Source organism: Rhipicephalus microplus, chromosome 3 (assembly GCF_043290135.1).
Source record: "Rhipicephalus microplus isolate Deutch F79 chromosome 3, USDA_Rmic, whole genome shotgun sequence".
NCBI classification, from domain to species: Eukaryota; Metazoa; Arthropoda; class Arachnida; order Ixodida; family Ixodidae; genus Rhipicephalus; species Rhipicephalus microplus.
This window is the reverse complement of record NC_134702.1, coordinates 129736282-129749983: the sequence shown is the minus strand read 5'-3', so window position 1 is coordinate 129749983 and position 13702 is coordinate 129736282. Positions and strand designations below refer to the sequence as shown.

Here is a 13702-nt window from a genome sequence, read left to right as displayed (position 1 = left end):
GCGAGAAGCCTCAAGTACCTAGTTTGGCTGCTTCCCAGCTTTTCAGCATACATAATATTACATCATGTCACATGTCGAATGTGGTACGCTTACGTACAACATCTATAATGTGATTTTTAAACTTCTTTCTGCCAACCAAGGGTAAACACTTGTGAGAGGACACAACAGTGTAAGACCAAGACATCGAAGCAAGGGAATGTATACCGAAGAAGCAGTTTTAACATGCCTACATATACTGGCAGAACAATTATGGTGGCAGGTTTAATGGCGTGAGTGAAAGCTCCAAAACGATACCAGAATAAGTAGTAAAGCACGAAATAAAAAATTGTTCATCGCCATAGGAATTGATAAAACACGAAAGTAAAGCGTGTCCTTGCAGAAGTAGTTTCACATATAATGATTTAACCGTGCTTGTACCATACCCATTGGCGTTTGAAAGCCACATCATCGCTTAACGATGACGTATCCACGCTGACGCATGTCTATACATCCCTACGACTAACGTCCATCGTAAATATTGAAAAAAGCCACGCATATTCACAGAGTGCATGATGATAAGTGGGGCGAAGCTTCCGTCAGTCCGTCCGAGCTTCCGTCCGTCCGTTCATTCTTGCTTTTGTCCATCCGTGCGGCCACTCGTCTGTGTGTCCTTCTCTTCGTCCATGAGTCGGTCCATTCTCCGTCCATGTGTTCGTGCGTCCATCCGTCCGTCCATATGTCCATCCGGCCGTCCGTCTGTCCATGCGTTCGTCCGTTCATCTATCCACGCGTCGACCTGTGCGTCCGTTCATTCTTCCGTGCGTCCGTCCCTTCTTGCATCTGTCTGTCTGTCCGTCCATCTGTCCATTCGTCTGTTCATCTTGTGAACACTCGAAGCACCACCCGCCGTCTAACATTTTTGCATCATTTATTAATCATAGAGAAGTACTGCCAATCCGCAATCATTCCAGGGACTAAACGAGAGGTGGTACGGCCCGACTAGAGGAGCGGCACGCGCGCAATCTCTTGCGGCATGCGTTTCGTGTCTAGTTCTCACTTTTCACCACCTTAGCACTGCGCCCAACCCTCAATAAACCTTGCTAAAACCAATGAGGTTACGTCCAGCGAGTTTTACGGTGCATCCTTTTATGGTCAGATAGTGCTCAAAGTACGTGCTTCTGTTACTAGTTTTTTTTAGTAAGCACCAAATTCAAGACAAAGTTTATTGGAGATTAAGTCACCAATACTCGCCTCTGTACGTTGTTTCATTAGAAAATACCCTTTTATTTATTATTAACATGCGCGTGCTTTCTTCTCAATTCATAAGAGGGTGTGCATGTCACTAGCCTAATCCGACAATGGACGTGGTTTACCTACTACTATTACTACTAATAATAATACTGTGGACATTTTGTAGTTCCAAACCAAGATGTCATAATAATACTACTACTAGTACATACATCACGGACGCACGTCCCACGGCTTAACGAGCTTCGCTCCAAGAATCCTTGAGGTCATATGCACTTGTGAAAGCTGTAGAAGTTGTGGTGAGAGGGAAACCAGAGAAAGCAATGTGGTAGCCAAAAGAGCGTGACTTATCGGACGCCAAACTTGGCCTAAGGTCGCCTACTAGCGGCATTGAACACTAAGGCACACAAAAGGTAAACTCAACGTACGTCGTGTCTTCTGGTTGGCCGGGCATATGTGGATAACACGTAGCTACATCAAGGGGAAACAAAAACGTTTGAGAGGTTCCAGAGCTATGATCGGTATGAATCGATACTATGGGCGACGTCAGCACTCGCGGTAAGGTCACCACTTGGGGGTGTGTTAACGTTTTGACGAAATTACACTTCTGCTTTTTCAAACACACCAAATGGAACGTACTCTCAGAATGGACCTGTTGAAGGAACTAATCGGCGATGCCACCGTGATATGCATTACTGCACCTATGAAGAATGGTGTGGTAGAGGACAGTGGTAGATATAGGCGTTTCCAGAGGCGAAGCTCCTTAGGGTTGGGGTCATTCCCTCCTCCATTCGTATGTATGTGGTATGTATGTAGCCCCCTCTATTTGTTCAATTGCACACTAGATGGTGTTGGGTGTATATATTCTTGCCAAGCAAGAAAAACACAATAAACAGTCATTGCCAACATTGATGTATGCAGTTGATATAGTAATAATAGCCGACAACAAGAGAGATCATCAGGGATTGATAGACATTTGTGGTAATGAGCAAGATAGGTTAAATTTGAAGTTCAGCAAGGAAAAATTGGTAGTCGTGATTTTTAATGAGAACAAAGGCAGTGAGCATAACATACGGGAAGCCATGCTAGAAAACGTGGATGAATACAAATACTTGGGCGTACAGATAAATAACGGGGCTTAGTATCTAAGTGTGCACGAAAGATACGTAATGACTAAGGGCACCAGGAATGCAGCTGTAATGAAAAATATGGCACTGTGGAACTCCAATAGGTATGGCTTTGTGAGAGGGATTCGAAAAGGTGTCATGGTCCCGGGTTTGACGTTCGGCAATGCGGTCTTGTGCATGAAATTAGTAGTTCAAACAACCATAGAAATTAAACAACGTGGCATAGGTAGACTTGCTTAGGGGGCACACTGGAATACCCAAATCAGGGGGTACAGGGAGACATGGGATGGACATTGTTTCAGTGCAGGGAAGCTAGCAGCAATTTAGAATTTGAGGAGCGATTAAAAAAAGTAGGAGAGGAGCGTTGGGCTAGGAAAGTTTTCAGTTACTTGTACATGAAAAATGTCGGTACTAAATGAAGTAAACGAACTCGAAAATAGTCGAGCAAGTATTTAGACAACAGGAGAATACCAAGCCAAAAGGAAACATTGGTTAAGAAGAACTTGAACGAAAAGGAGAGAGACATGCATGGAAGATGGGAATGGTTATGAAATCATGACTGAGACCTACCCAGCTTTCAAACAATTAATTGCAAGGAAAAGGTATATGATGATTCTCGAGGTAGTTCGCTGCTCTTCAAGACTAGAACGGGGGTATTGCGGTCCAAGACGTACCGGTCAAAATACGAAAGCACAGACACGGTATATAGTGCGAGTGGAGAGGAGGAGGACCCGCCGAACATTTGATAAAGTTTTGTAAAGGGCTCCACCCTAAAGTCAAAAATACTGGCACCAAAATTATCAACGCATTGGAGTTTAGGGACAGTTCAGGCAAAATAGGCTTTAAATGGGTATAAACACCCTAGAGGCGCGAATGTATTTAATGTAATAACAATCGAGGCGCGAATGTAATTCAATCCTTAAACACACAGTGATAGTACCTAATGTATGGCTAGGTGGCGTGAGCCACCGCCCGACGTAAAGGCCACAGCCGGATACATCCACCCAACCATCTATCCTTGGAAATGATGTCACTAGATGGCGTCAGTAGTTTTCCTCTAGTTGCTGATCTAATGGATTGTGTTGTTATAAAAAATTCACAGCATATCCATGGAGTCAATGATGATAAGTGGGGCGAAGCGTCCGTTCGTCCGATGTGCCATCAACGGACGGACAGACAGACAGACAATTGGATGTGTGGTTGGACAGTTGGACAGAGAGCAGGACAGGCGACGGATGTACAGACAGACCGACAGACAGACGGACGGACAGATGGATGGACAGACAGACGATCGATTGGACGGATGGCCGGACTGACGAACAGACAGCAGGATGGACGACTAATGTACAGACAGACAGACAGACAGACAGACAGACAGACGGACGGACGGACGGACGGACGGACGGACGGACGGACGGACGGACGGATTGATGGATGGATGAATGGACGGATGGACGGATGGATGGATGGATGGATGGATGGATGGATAAATGGATGGATGGATGGATGGATGGACGGACGGACGGATGGACAGATGAACGGATGGATGGTTGGATGGATGGATGAATGAATGGATGGATGGATGGATGGATGGATGGATGGATGGATGGATGGATGGACGGACGGACGGACGGACGGACGGACGGACGGACGGACGCTTCACCGCACTCTTCATCGTTCTCTCCGTTGACGTGCTGTGAATATTTTAAAGCGCACAAAATATGGGAACATGCATTTAATAATTTTAAGGATGTTATATTCATGCGGGATGTATTGCAGTGGACTTCAATGATAGATTTACCTCTTAATACACATGGAGTGCACTTTTTTGCTTTTTATAATTTCGCTCAAGATTTCAGGGTACAATTTTAATTGGTCTACGTTGTAAACACTGTGATGATGGAGTACGATCTATTCATGAGGGTTTTGAAAAAAAATTATAGTCCAACTGCACGATGTGTATAAGACGAATGAATGTGATGAAGCTGTGATTCTTTGCTTGATGTATTAACGTGTTTGAAATGGGTATGATGTATCATTGTTAGACGATGTTGTGCAGTAGTCAAGAAGGCAATAAAAAGAAAAAGTGACCGTGGTGCAGTGGATATCATGCCCTGCACCTGTTGCTGCGGACCGTGAGGTCATGAGTACAACTCCGGTTGACGAAACTTCTTTTTTTATCTTGTTATTGCGCATCTTTAACGTCACTTTCGTGACGAAAACACGTCACTGAAATCTTGAAAGACTCCGGCATAAACCCTGTCTTGTTAAAAATTAATATGAAATTGGGCTGCTTATTGTAAGACACTGATTCCTCGGTTACGTTTCACCAATAAACGAAATTTCAGGGGCAACACACAACACTGCAAGGTGACAGAATAGGCATGCTGGTCACCTACAAAGTTATAATATGGCGTCTTGCATTGGCAGATTCGAAGCACGACCGGTAGTATTTTTTCTGCTTCATACGGAGCAAGTCTACTTCATCGACAGATTGAGAGTGATCCCTGCATGTTCCAATGGAAGATCGTGAGCAGCTCCGTCGTGAGGTCCACTCCATGGAGCAACTTTTTCTACTCCGCAAAAATTGGTGGATTGGACCTTGCCTTGAAGCAGGGCCAACTTTAGTGCGCCAACCTCCGCCGGTCTCGTCGGTTGCGCCTCGCGTAGAAGCCAACCCCATTCGGTAACGTTGGTAGGAGCTTACGTTTTGCTAGCGTAGCATCGCTGTGCGCAGCGTACCCACTCATGCAAGAAGAGAGACGCGCGCATCGCTTTCCCTTCTGACCCTGGCATTAGTTCCAGAGGGAGCGCGTGTGTTTCAATGGTAATTTGCCTCTCGTTGCCCTCCGCCAGAGTAGAGTGCTCCTGCGCAGAGTTAGTTGGCCATTCCGAATCTGTCAATCGATGACACCAATAGCGTAGCAGGTTACCGAAATGTTGTCATTTCTTAATGCTCTCCACAACAAATACCAATTGTGATCTCGAATAGTCATAAACCTAACCCAGAGATACGCAATGTTTCTACTTGTAGGAACTAGGCTACAGTGAGCAGAATTATGCTTTTTGTTGTGTTTTATTTATTTTTTCGAATTATTACAAAAATGTTGAGATGCGTGCCTTTTTCTTAGTACATCATGTTTTCCGTATGACGTTTTATAATTATTACCGGCGTCACTGTGTATGTGTGATGCTATTTATGTTGCATTTGGTGCGAATTGTTCTGCATGCTCAATCCTGTCCAAGCCCTCGTAAACTGGTCACCAGTACGTAATAAATAACATAATTAAATAAATATGAATTATTCAACCGGATTTGAATCGCTAGAAACACTAGATACAAGCTTATGCAGCGAATATTAGGCGCCTTTTTTATAGGAAGGCTTCGTAATATGAAGAACGTTGATGGCAGCCAAGTGGTAAGCATTGAATCGAAGGAAAAAAATCTTGAAATGGGTTGTTCGCGCTTGATTAAGGTTTTCGATGAGCTCTGATGAAATGACACACGTACTCACTGATTTCTTTTGATTTTACATAATTAATTTGTTGCAAATAGTTTATACAATTGTATGTTTAAACTCATGCAGGTAATAGGACATGAAATAATGCACGGCTACGACGTCACTGGTATTACCATAGACGACGAGAAGAAAAAAAGAAAGTGGGTTTCCCCAAACTTCCTAAAGACGTACACTGATAAAGCCTACTGCTTATGGGAATCCTATGAAGATGCTGTGAGTATATGCACCGTTGACACGAAAGTCGATATACGCCGTACAGCCTAAAAACCAGTTTCCTGTTCAACGAAATTCTAATCAGATGCAAAGGAAGATACTGCTTTCTATACCAAGCATACGTAGAATAAATAGAAACTACCTTAGCAAGACTACTGAAATATTAATGCTTATCATTTCTGACTTCTGAATCAGTACTGCTTTTATTAATATTACAATTTTTTCAATTGTAATAAATCAAAGTACTTTTAGCCGGGTCAAGCAAATTTACTGCTTTTTGGGCTTGAAAGCATGCTCAATTCACAGTGATTGATGTCAAGATGCTTCGTAGCGGAGCAGGCGTCAGGTATTCTACACAAAAAGCGTAAGCTAGGACGACAAATGAAAATGTAGTAGTCCAGGGACACAGTAGACCAGAGATGTTTACCAAAGTTGCTTGTTGATTCCCCCAACCGGCTCTTTGGGCTGGTTGGTTGAAGTGCTTGTTAATAGGGATTGCGGCGCTAGCATGAGGCTTCTGTTACGCTTTTTTTTTTCAGTACTGTTGTTTTGGCGCTGCAACCACTATTAACATAAACTGGCCCATACAATGACTTAGAAAGATGGGGGGGGGGGGGCATTGTGATAAACCATCGCCCTCCTTGATGGAGAACCATGCATTCAAATACAAGAATTCATGGACAAAGACATCATCACTGAAGGTCAAACGTGCATTATAGATTGAAGTGATTCATAAAACCACTAAATTTTCGAGGACAATGAACATAGCTTATAAAATGCCTGACATGTTACGGGAAAGTTCTACAAGCAACTCGGGGGAAAAAGACGCCGAAATCTACCTAATAGTAGCAGAACAGGCAACTCTGTGGCCCATTCAATTCGACAAACACAATCTCTTGGAAAAAAAACTCGTCAATGTTTGTACAGGTACAACGATCTAATTTAGGTGCGTTGCCCGACAACAACTACTTCATAAGCAACTTTGCCTAGGGCATTCAACGCTACCCAGAATTGCTAGCAATCGCCATTGAAGTGCCTGCCTCAAGTTAGCCTACATCAGCGGACACCATCCACAGCTGGGTAATGCTTTGGCAGCATTGATAATTGCTAACCATCCAAGGCAGCCGGTATTACAACACCACCCAGAATAATGAAACGCGTTCGTCTACCTCACCTAAATATTAGTCAATTGGGTTTACGTGGCAAAGCAATTGAAACTATTGGAAACAAGTCACAACGTGCCAAGCCACAGGCTGTAAATGATGCAGGTAAATGCTTTATATTCACTTACATAAGTTTAAGTGAATTTACCAATAATACCCTTGCCATTGCTTACAGCTGAGGCATCATAAAAGGGATGTGAAGGTGAATGACAAGATTGACTCCGAGAACCTGGCGGACTTCGTAGGCATGGTGACGTCGTACGCAGCCATGAAGTTGTTGCCGGAACACGAAGGCCGCGTAAATTTGGCTGGCCTCAACATGACGGCTGAGCGAATGTTTTTCATTAACTATTGTTTGCAATCGTGCGCGAATTACGAAATTCCCACGTCTCGCTATGCCCCGCAAAGATCGCGGTGCATAGTGCCCCTGATGAACATGCCTGATTTCTCGGCTGCGTTTGGATGCGAGCTTGGGACACCCATGAACCCGGAACGCAAGTGTCATTTCTGGTAGAGACCAGTATGTTGTGACAATAAATGCACAAGCACCACACCTATATTTCATAATTCATTTTGCCAACAAGCGGTGTGTAATAAATGCAACGTAAAATTACACAATGAATGAATGAATGAATAAATGAATGAATGAATGAATGAATGAACTATAGGAAAGCCGCGCCGGAAGAGAAGCGCAGCACATCCCTTCCAACGTGGTGGGGAGAGAGGAGATTGACCCCTGTACTGTTCCATGCACTCACTTTCAAGATTGATAGCGGCGCCTCAAGTGACGTCTCGAAGGTTTCGGACCCATTTTCGCAAGTACCTGAACGCTGCAGCTCCTCACTGGGTGTGTTCAGGATCACCCAATGGCTTGACATTGCCCCTTCTTCGAGTCGTCACAACTTCAACCATCTCAGGGGAGGGTTGTTTAAAAAAGACGAGATGGCAGTCTCCGGGCATGGTCTTATTTGGTATGAATTACAAACTCATAGGAAGGATAATAAAAGTTCCGCATATTTGTTCTCTAAAACGTTGCAGCTGAATTCGAGAAAGATGCGATGACATATAGGATATTTGAAAGTGTTGCGCGTGGCAAGTATGGTGTTATCAAGAACTGCCAATCAGTGAAATTGCGGCATTCTACTCATTCGCTCATAGGGTAACTGAACGTGTGAATCACCTCGTTACAGCAGGCAAGAAGAGTTGGTACATGAAATGTTTACATTTCGTTTATGTTACGGACAACTGAAAAACACATTTTTACGCACCCCTATACTTACTTTTTTATGGCATGCGGCTCAATTTGATCAAAGGGGTCATTTCACTCACTTGCCTCACATGCGAAAATTATCACAGCATCTCCACGGAGTGAAGGATGATAAGAAGGCGAAGCTCCAGAAGGTAAACCGTCAATGCCTCGTGAATTTTGTCCAGGCCTTCATCAAATACGTGAGAAGCACTGAATGTATATATACACACCGTAATTTTATACGTTAATGATAGTGAGGTGTGACTTTCGTTCGGCTTTAACTTAACTGCTTTGTGGGGAGTAAAGTGGAGATACAGCGGGTTTTAGATCGGCCGTGGTGGAAAGTTTGCAAAGACAGGTTCCTCGGATAGAAGTTGGTTGTTTGTGATTGTCCGATCTGCATCTGAGAGAATATTGAGATGCCGTGAGCGAGCGTGTGCTGCCGCAGCTTCCCAAGCCCTCCAATCTGCCGCCCTGTCTGCGTCGCCCATACTCGAAGCGTGCTGACTGCCAAGCGAAATGGGAACTGCGCCAAGAGCCATTTGAACCATTTGAAGCTTTAGCCCGTAGCAGTCGCCTATCACACTAGCACGCAGCGGCGCGAGTGCATTCATTCAGTGAGAGCGCAGATGCGCTGTCTAGTAATCTCCTATCACACTAAAGTACGCGTCTTCTACAGATTGCAGTGGAGCCAGCGCCGCAACACCATCTAGTGAGCACTCTGAGTACTAGGGGTGGCTACGATGTACGACGACTTATTGGGCTACACCCTAAGGAACTTTGCCCCTAAAAGCATTGTACAGCTATCATCAAGTGTCACGAGGCTTAGTCACATTCTAGCATGTGAACTTGTGGTGAATTTGTGCACGGCATTTGCTCGATTTCTAAAGTTTGTGATGCGTCATGTCTGCGTGGTGCGGCCCTTGTACACCTGAATTTACGGAACTCGTGACACGCAAAATGTAGCGCCGTACTGCCATCGTTGTTATTGCGTTTCTAAATGGACAAATTTCGACGAGTGTTCTGGCAGCGAAGCAGTGGAGGAAGAAGGTGATAAGGACAACATAGGGGTCACATTATGGTTCATGAACGTAATATTTTTTTTGTTATGATTCGTGGCAAGCGTTCCAAGAATTTCATCTCTGTTATAAAATTTTTGCAGCACTTATATCATCAGCAGGGCAACGCTATATGAAGAGGACTATGTGTAGGCATCTCTCCTCGGCGCCTTTCGGAAAGGGTGCTATTACCGGTGACGGGAAAGACAGCATGCAAATGGTTTACTTTCTGTGATTATGACACTCTTGTCACGTGCCCATGACATAAGACGTAACCTCGAAGGAGATCCGAAAGGCTATCTCGACTATGGCGTCCACTATATTTATAATATTATACTGCAAGCCCCACTTCCGCTATAACAGGGGTATTAAAAACATATACACATACATCAGAATTAGGCACTTCCTTTACAAATAAATAAAGCATATGATAGTCCCGCAACATTTCAAGAAATAGTCATAGCACTTGTACGTGTCACTTACGAGTCACTCAAAATAAATGGAACCCTCCAGTAGTCTCTTTTAGGATCGTGGTAATTATGCCTAAACATTTCTTTTCTATAGGTTCTATTCTCCCCTTGAAACCTTGTAGGCGGCCGTGCCATGGCTTTGTTCATCTACTTTATAGTGTTACTCAACGTCACCACGGCATCATGGCACTCGTATGGTGCGACCACCACAACGCGTCGTGTACCCTGCATGAAGTTTTCTAGAAGTTAGAATTTTTTTCTTTTATTCACAATCACCTGTGTCGGTTGAACACTCTCTGCTGCAAAAGGCTCTTATTTCGTTACCTAAAAATTATTCGTTGCCTTGGCAAATATGTTCTTTTTTGCAGTTTCGCACCACGAATACATCGTCAAGCGTTCTTATAGCATTGTAAGTTGGTCCTGCAAAATAAGCATGTAGATGGGATGGTCAGGAAAGGGATACTGACAACAGGCTATTGCCTCGGTAGCTAGGCACTTTTATTTTCGATAGATTCGTCTGAATTTTTTAGCAGCTTCTAGGTGTATGAATGGGTAATTCTCAGTTTCTCTGAAAACCAACTTGCACTATTTGTGTTTCTATGATCACGTGCTTTTGGTTATTAAACGACTTCTTCGCATGCTGAAAGCACTTTTGGCGTCTATCTATCTATCTATCTATCTATCTATCTATCTATCTATCTATCTATCTATCTATCTATCTATCTATCTATCTATCTATCTATCTATCTATCTATCTATCTATCTATCTATCTATCTATCTATCTATCTATCTATCTATCTATCTATCTATCTATCTATCTAGCTAGCTAGCTAGCTAGCTAGCTGCCTATGTCTCTGGGTGCTCTCGTGATCACCCCCTCAACTTGGGTTACACCAAAATTAATACGGGAGGGTAAGACAGTTTCTGAGTAAACTCGCTGGTTATGGCAGGCATGATGACCCAACCTTGTCGCGTGCGTCGTCAAACACATGCCAGAGACAGTGGCACATACCGGCGGGCGGATATCCGCCACTGGTACGCGGGTATGTGCCACAGGAAGAATGACATTTATTATCTACTCAGGAACGGCGAGAACACACATGGGTAACTTTAACGCTTGATCACCTGTTAAGAAAAAGCTTTCCTATGCGGCATTGACCAGACGATTGCAAATAATGAATGTAAGTGTCGCAGCAGGAATCTAATCCTAGCATTATGCATGACAATGAAGTATTCTACGCCAGAGCCACGCCAGGCCTCAGATACACTTTTCAATTAGACCTAAATGTTCGTGTAACGTCAATTCCGGCTGCAGTACTGGCTATTTATTTAATAAACATTACACATATACTCCCATCTTACAGCCCTCATGTCGGGCTGAAGTACGTTGTACTTAGGCGCCATTCACTGAAGTTGATTTGTGTATCAGTGTTGAGGGCTACCATCCTCTTGCACACGAGCTCTAACACTAGCGCTTCATATCAGCTTACCACTTTTGGTGCTGCTACCATCCATGTTGCTGTTGGTATCGTTACGAAACTGTCAACAGCTGCTAATGTAAGACATATGGCGCTGTTCAACGTGTGTGTGTGCGTCGATTTTAGCGCCACTTGATAACGTCTCGTTATCATCAGCATCCTTCAGCATCCTTCGCATAACGGTGATACCCGAGGTACGTGCGATCTGCCGCTTTTTTCAATAACTCGCCTATCTGCTGCCAAATGGTAGCTTCCTCGTTACCTCAAAGGGCAGAGTAACGACTCGAGGAAGGCGATGTACCCGGGCTGTAGTCACAAACCAGGTGGCATAATTGTGCAAATAAGAAGCTTTCTTTTGGATTAAACCATGCGGGTTTCTTTGTCACTTCCCGCTACAAATTGGTGGTTGCCATTTCGGCTTCCTTAACACAAACACATGGTTTACATTTATTGACGTTTTCCAAGCGCGTCAGTGTAGCCTAGTGACTATTAGTGGAAATTTGGTGGGCACCGTGTTGAAACCTTGTGCTGCAAAAGAATATTTGCAGACAACCCGGAAGGACTATGCTCTCACTGTAGCAGCACGAAAATGCTTTGGCAAGTGCAGTACTTCAGGTGAAACATAAGAAGAGACTGAAGTCAACAGACTTGAAGCTGAAGCAGATACTCCTATCACTCGTAACAACTTATGTACACTTAAAACGAGCACACTTAGTCGCGAGTGTCATTTTCGTGCGGTCACACGAGCAAATTGAGTGTCACTGGCTGCAAAGCACACCTGCCGGCAAGTGCGTTCCACAACCTCACTTCGCTGCGACGAAGTGTGTAGCCTCACCAGTGGCTTCCACAGAATAGCATGTTTTCTATAGCGGCACTCGTACCGTTTTCAAACTATTGTTTTCGTTAAAACGGATACTGATATATATTATAACAAGTCATAATTCAACAAAAGTTCTTGCTGCTCTTACTCTTGGGCAGTTTGCGGCCACGTCCGCTAGGGGAATGCAGCTGCATATGCTGTGCAATGGCTGCGTCCGTCGCGTTGCTTACTTCCAGGCACACTTGCAGATGTGTAGGCGAGTCGTTCTCTAGTCGTTTACGAGGACCTGTGCCACTGGTGCTACTTCAATGAGGACAACGTGGTCCGGCGATGAGATACAGGTGCAAGTGTAACAAACATATATTCCGCTACAAACAGACAATTGCCACTGTCATCATTTCGAAAGTACACTTCGCTATCTCGTGTAAGAGCGAACCACCAAAATTATACCTTGTGAGCATAAGTACACTCGCTCGAAGTGCACTTAAGTCGCCACGTGCGACAGGGGTATGACATTTGAGTTTATTTCAGGCCAGGAAGCTCAGTTGCTCACGAGAACAGCTAAAAGGTGAGAAGAGCTTTACAACGCGTCGCTGCCTCTGCAGACCTCAAAATTGTACTGAAATAGCACAAGGCTGAGTGTGAAGAGTGCAATGTTAACAAAAAATAAAGCATAAATGAAGGTCACTAGATATAACTCTGATGCTTAAAAGCGCCCAAATAAAGTACAGAATTTGCCCAGATAATTTAATAAAAATTAGTATGCGCAAATAACAATCGACTGGCGCCTCATTCGAAATGAGATCGTACATACCTAAATACAAGATGCATCGTGTTAGTTTCATGAATGATATCATGCAGCACTGCTCGTGTTCAGCAAGCCTTCTTTATGAAGTTGAGCAGTACACACCCAAATACAAGATGCATCATGTTAGTTTCATGAATGATATCATGCAGCACTGCTCGTGTTCAGCAAGCCTTCTTTATGCAGTTGAGCAGTACACACCCAAATACAAGATGCATCATGTTAGTTTCATGAATGATATCATGCAGCACTGCTCGTGTTCAGCGAGCCTTCTTTATGCAGTTGAGCGAGCACCCTAATTGTTGATAATTAACGTGACATGCTGGTGCCGCTTTGGTATATCGTGCGGGACCTTAGATTCGTCTACAACATATAAATTGTTTCCTTGAGCATTCACGATTACAACGATGCTGTGTGTGGCACGGTAAAACCAGAGCTTGTTCGTATTATGTGGTTTATTCGCTTCTATTTCAGACGAAATAAACTTCTTTCACTTATTCACTCATACTAAATAAACTAAGGTTGTACTGTGCACGTGCCACATAGTTTTGAGAGATTCCGTCATTCCAAG

At 43.9% G+C, this 13702-nt stretch overlaps 1 protein-coding gene across 1 annotated transcript in view; it reads left to right on the top strand.

Moving 5' to 3' along the window:
• LOC142802954 (uncharacterized) overlaps positions 1-13702 on the top strand; it is a 52068-nt gene that overhangs the window by 19157 nt on the left and 19209 nt on the right. Inside the window, exons 3-5 of the mRNA XM_075888038.1 lie at positions 5941-6087; positions 7426-7744; positions 10396-10436. Coding sequence (XP_075744153.1) covers positions 5941-6087; positions 7426-7744; positions 10396-10436 — 507 coding nt within the window. The remainder of the gene's footprint in view (positions 1-5940; positions 6088-7425; positions 7745-10395; positions 10437-13702) is intronic.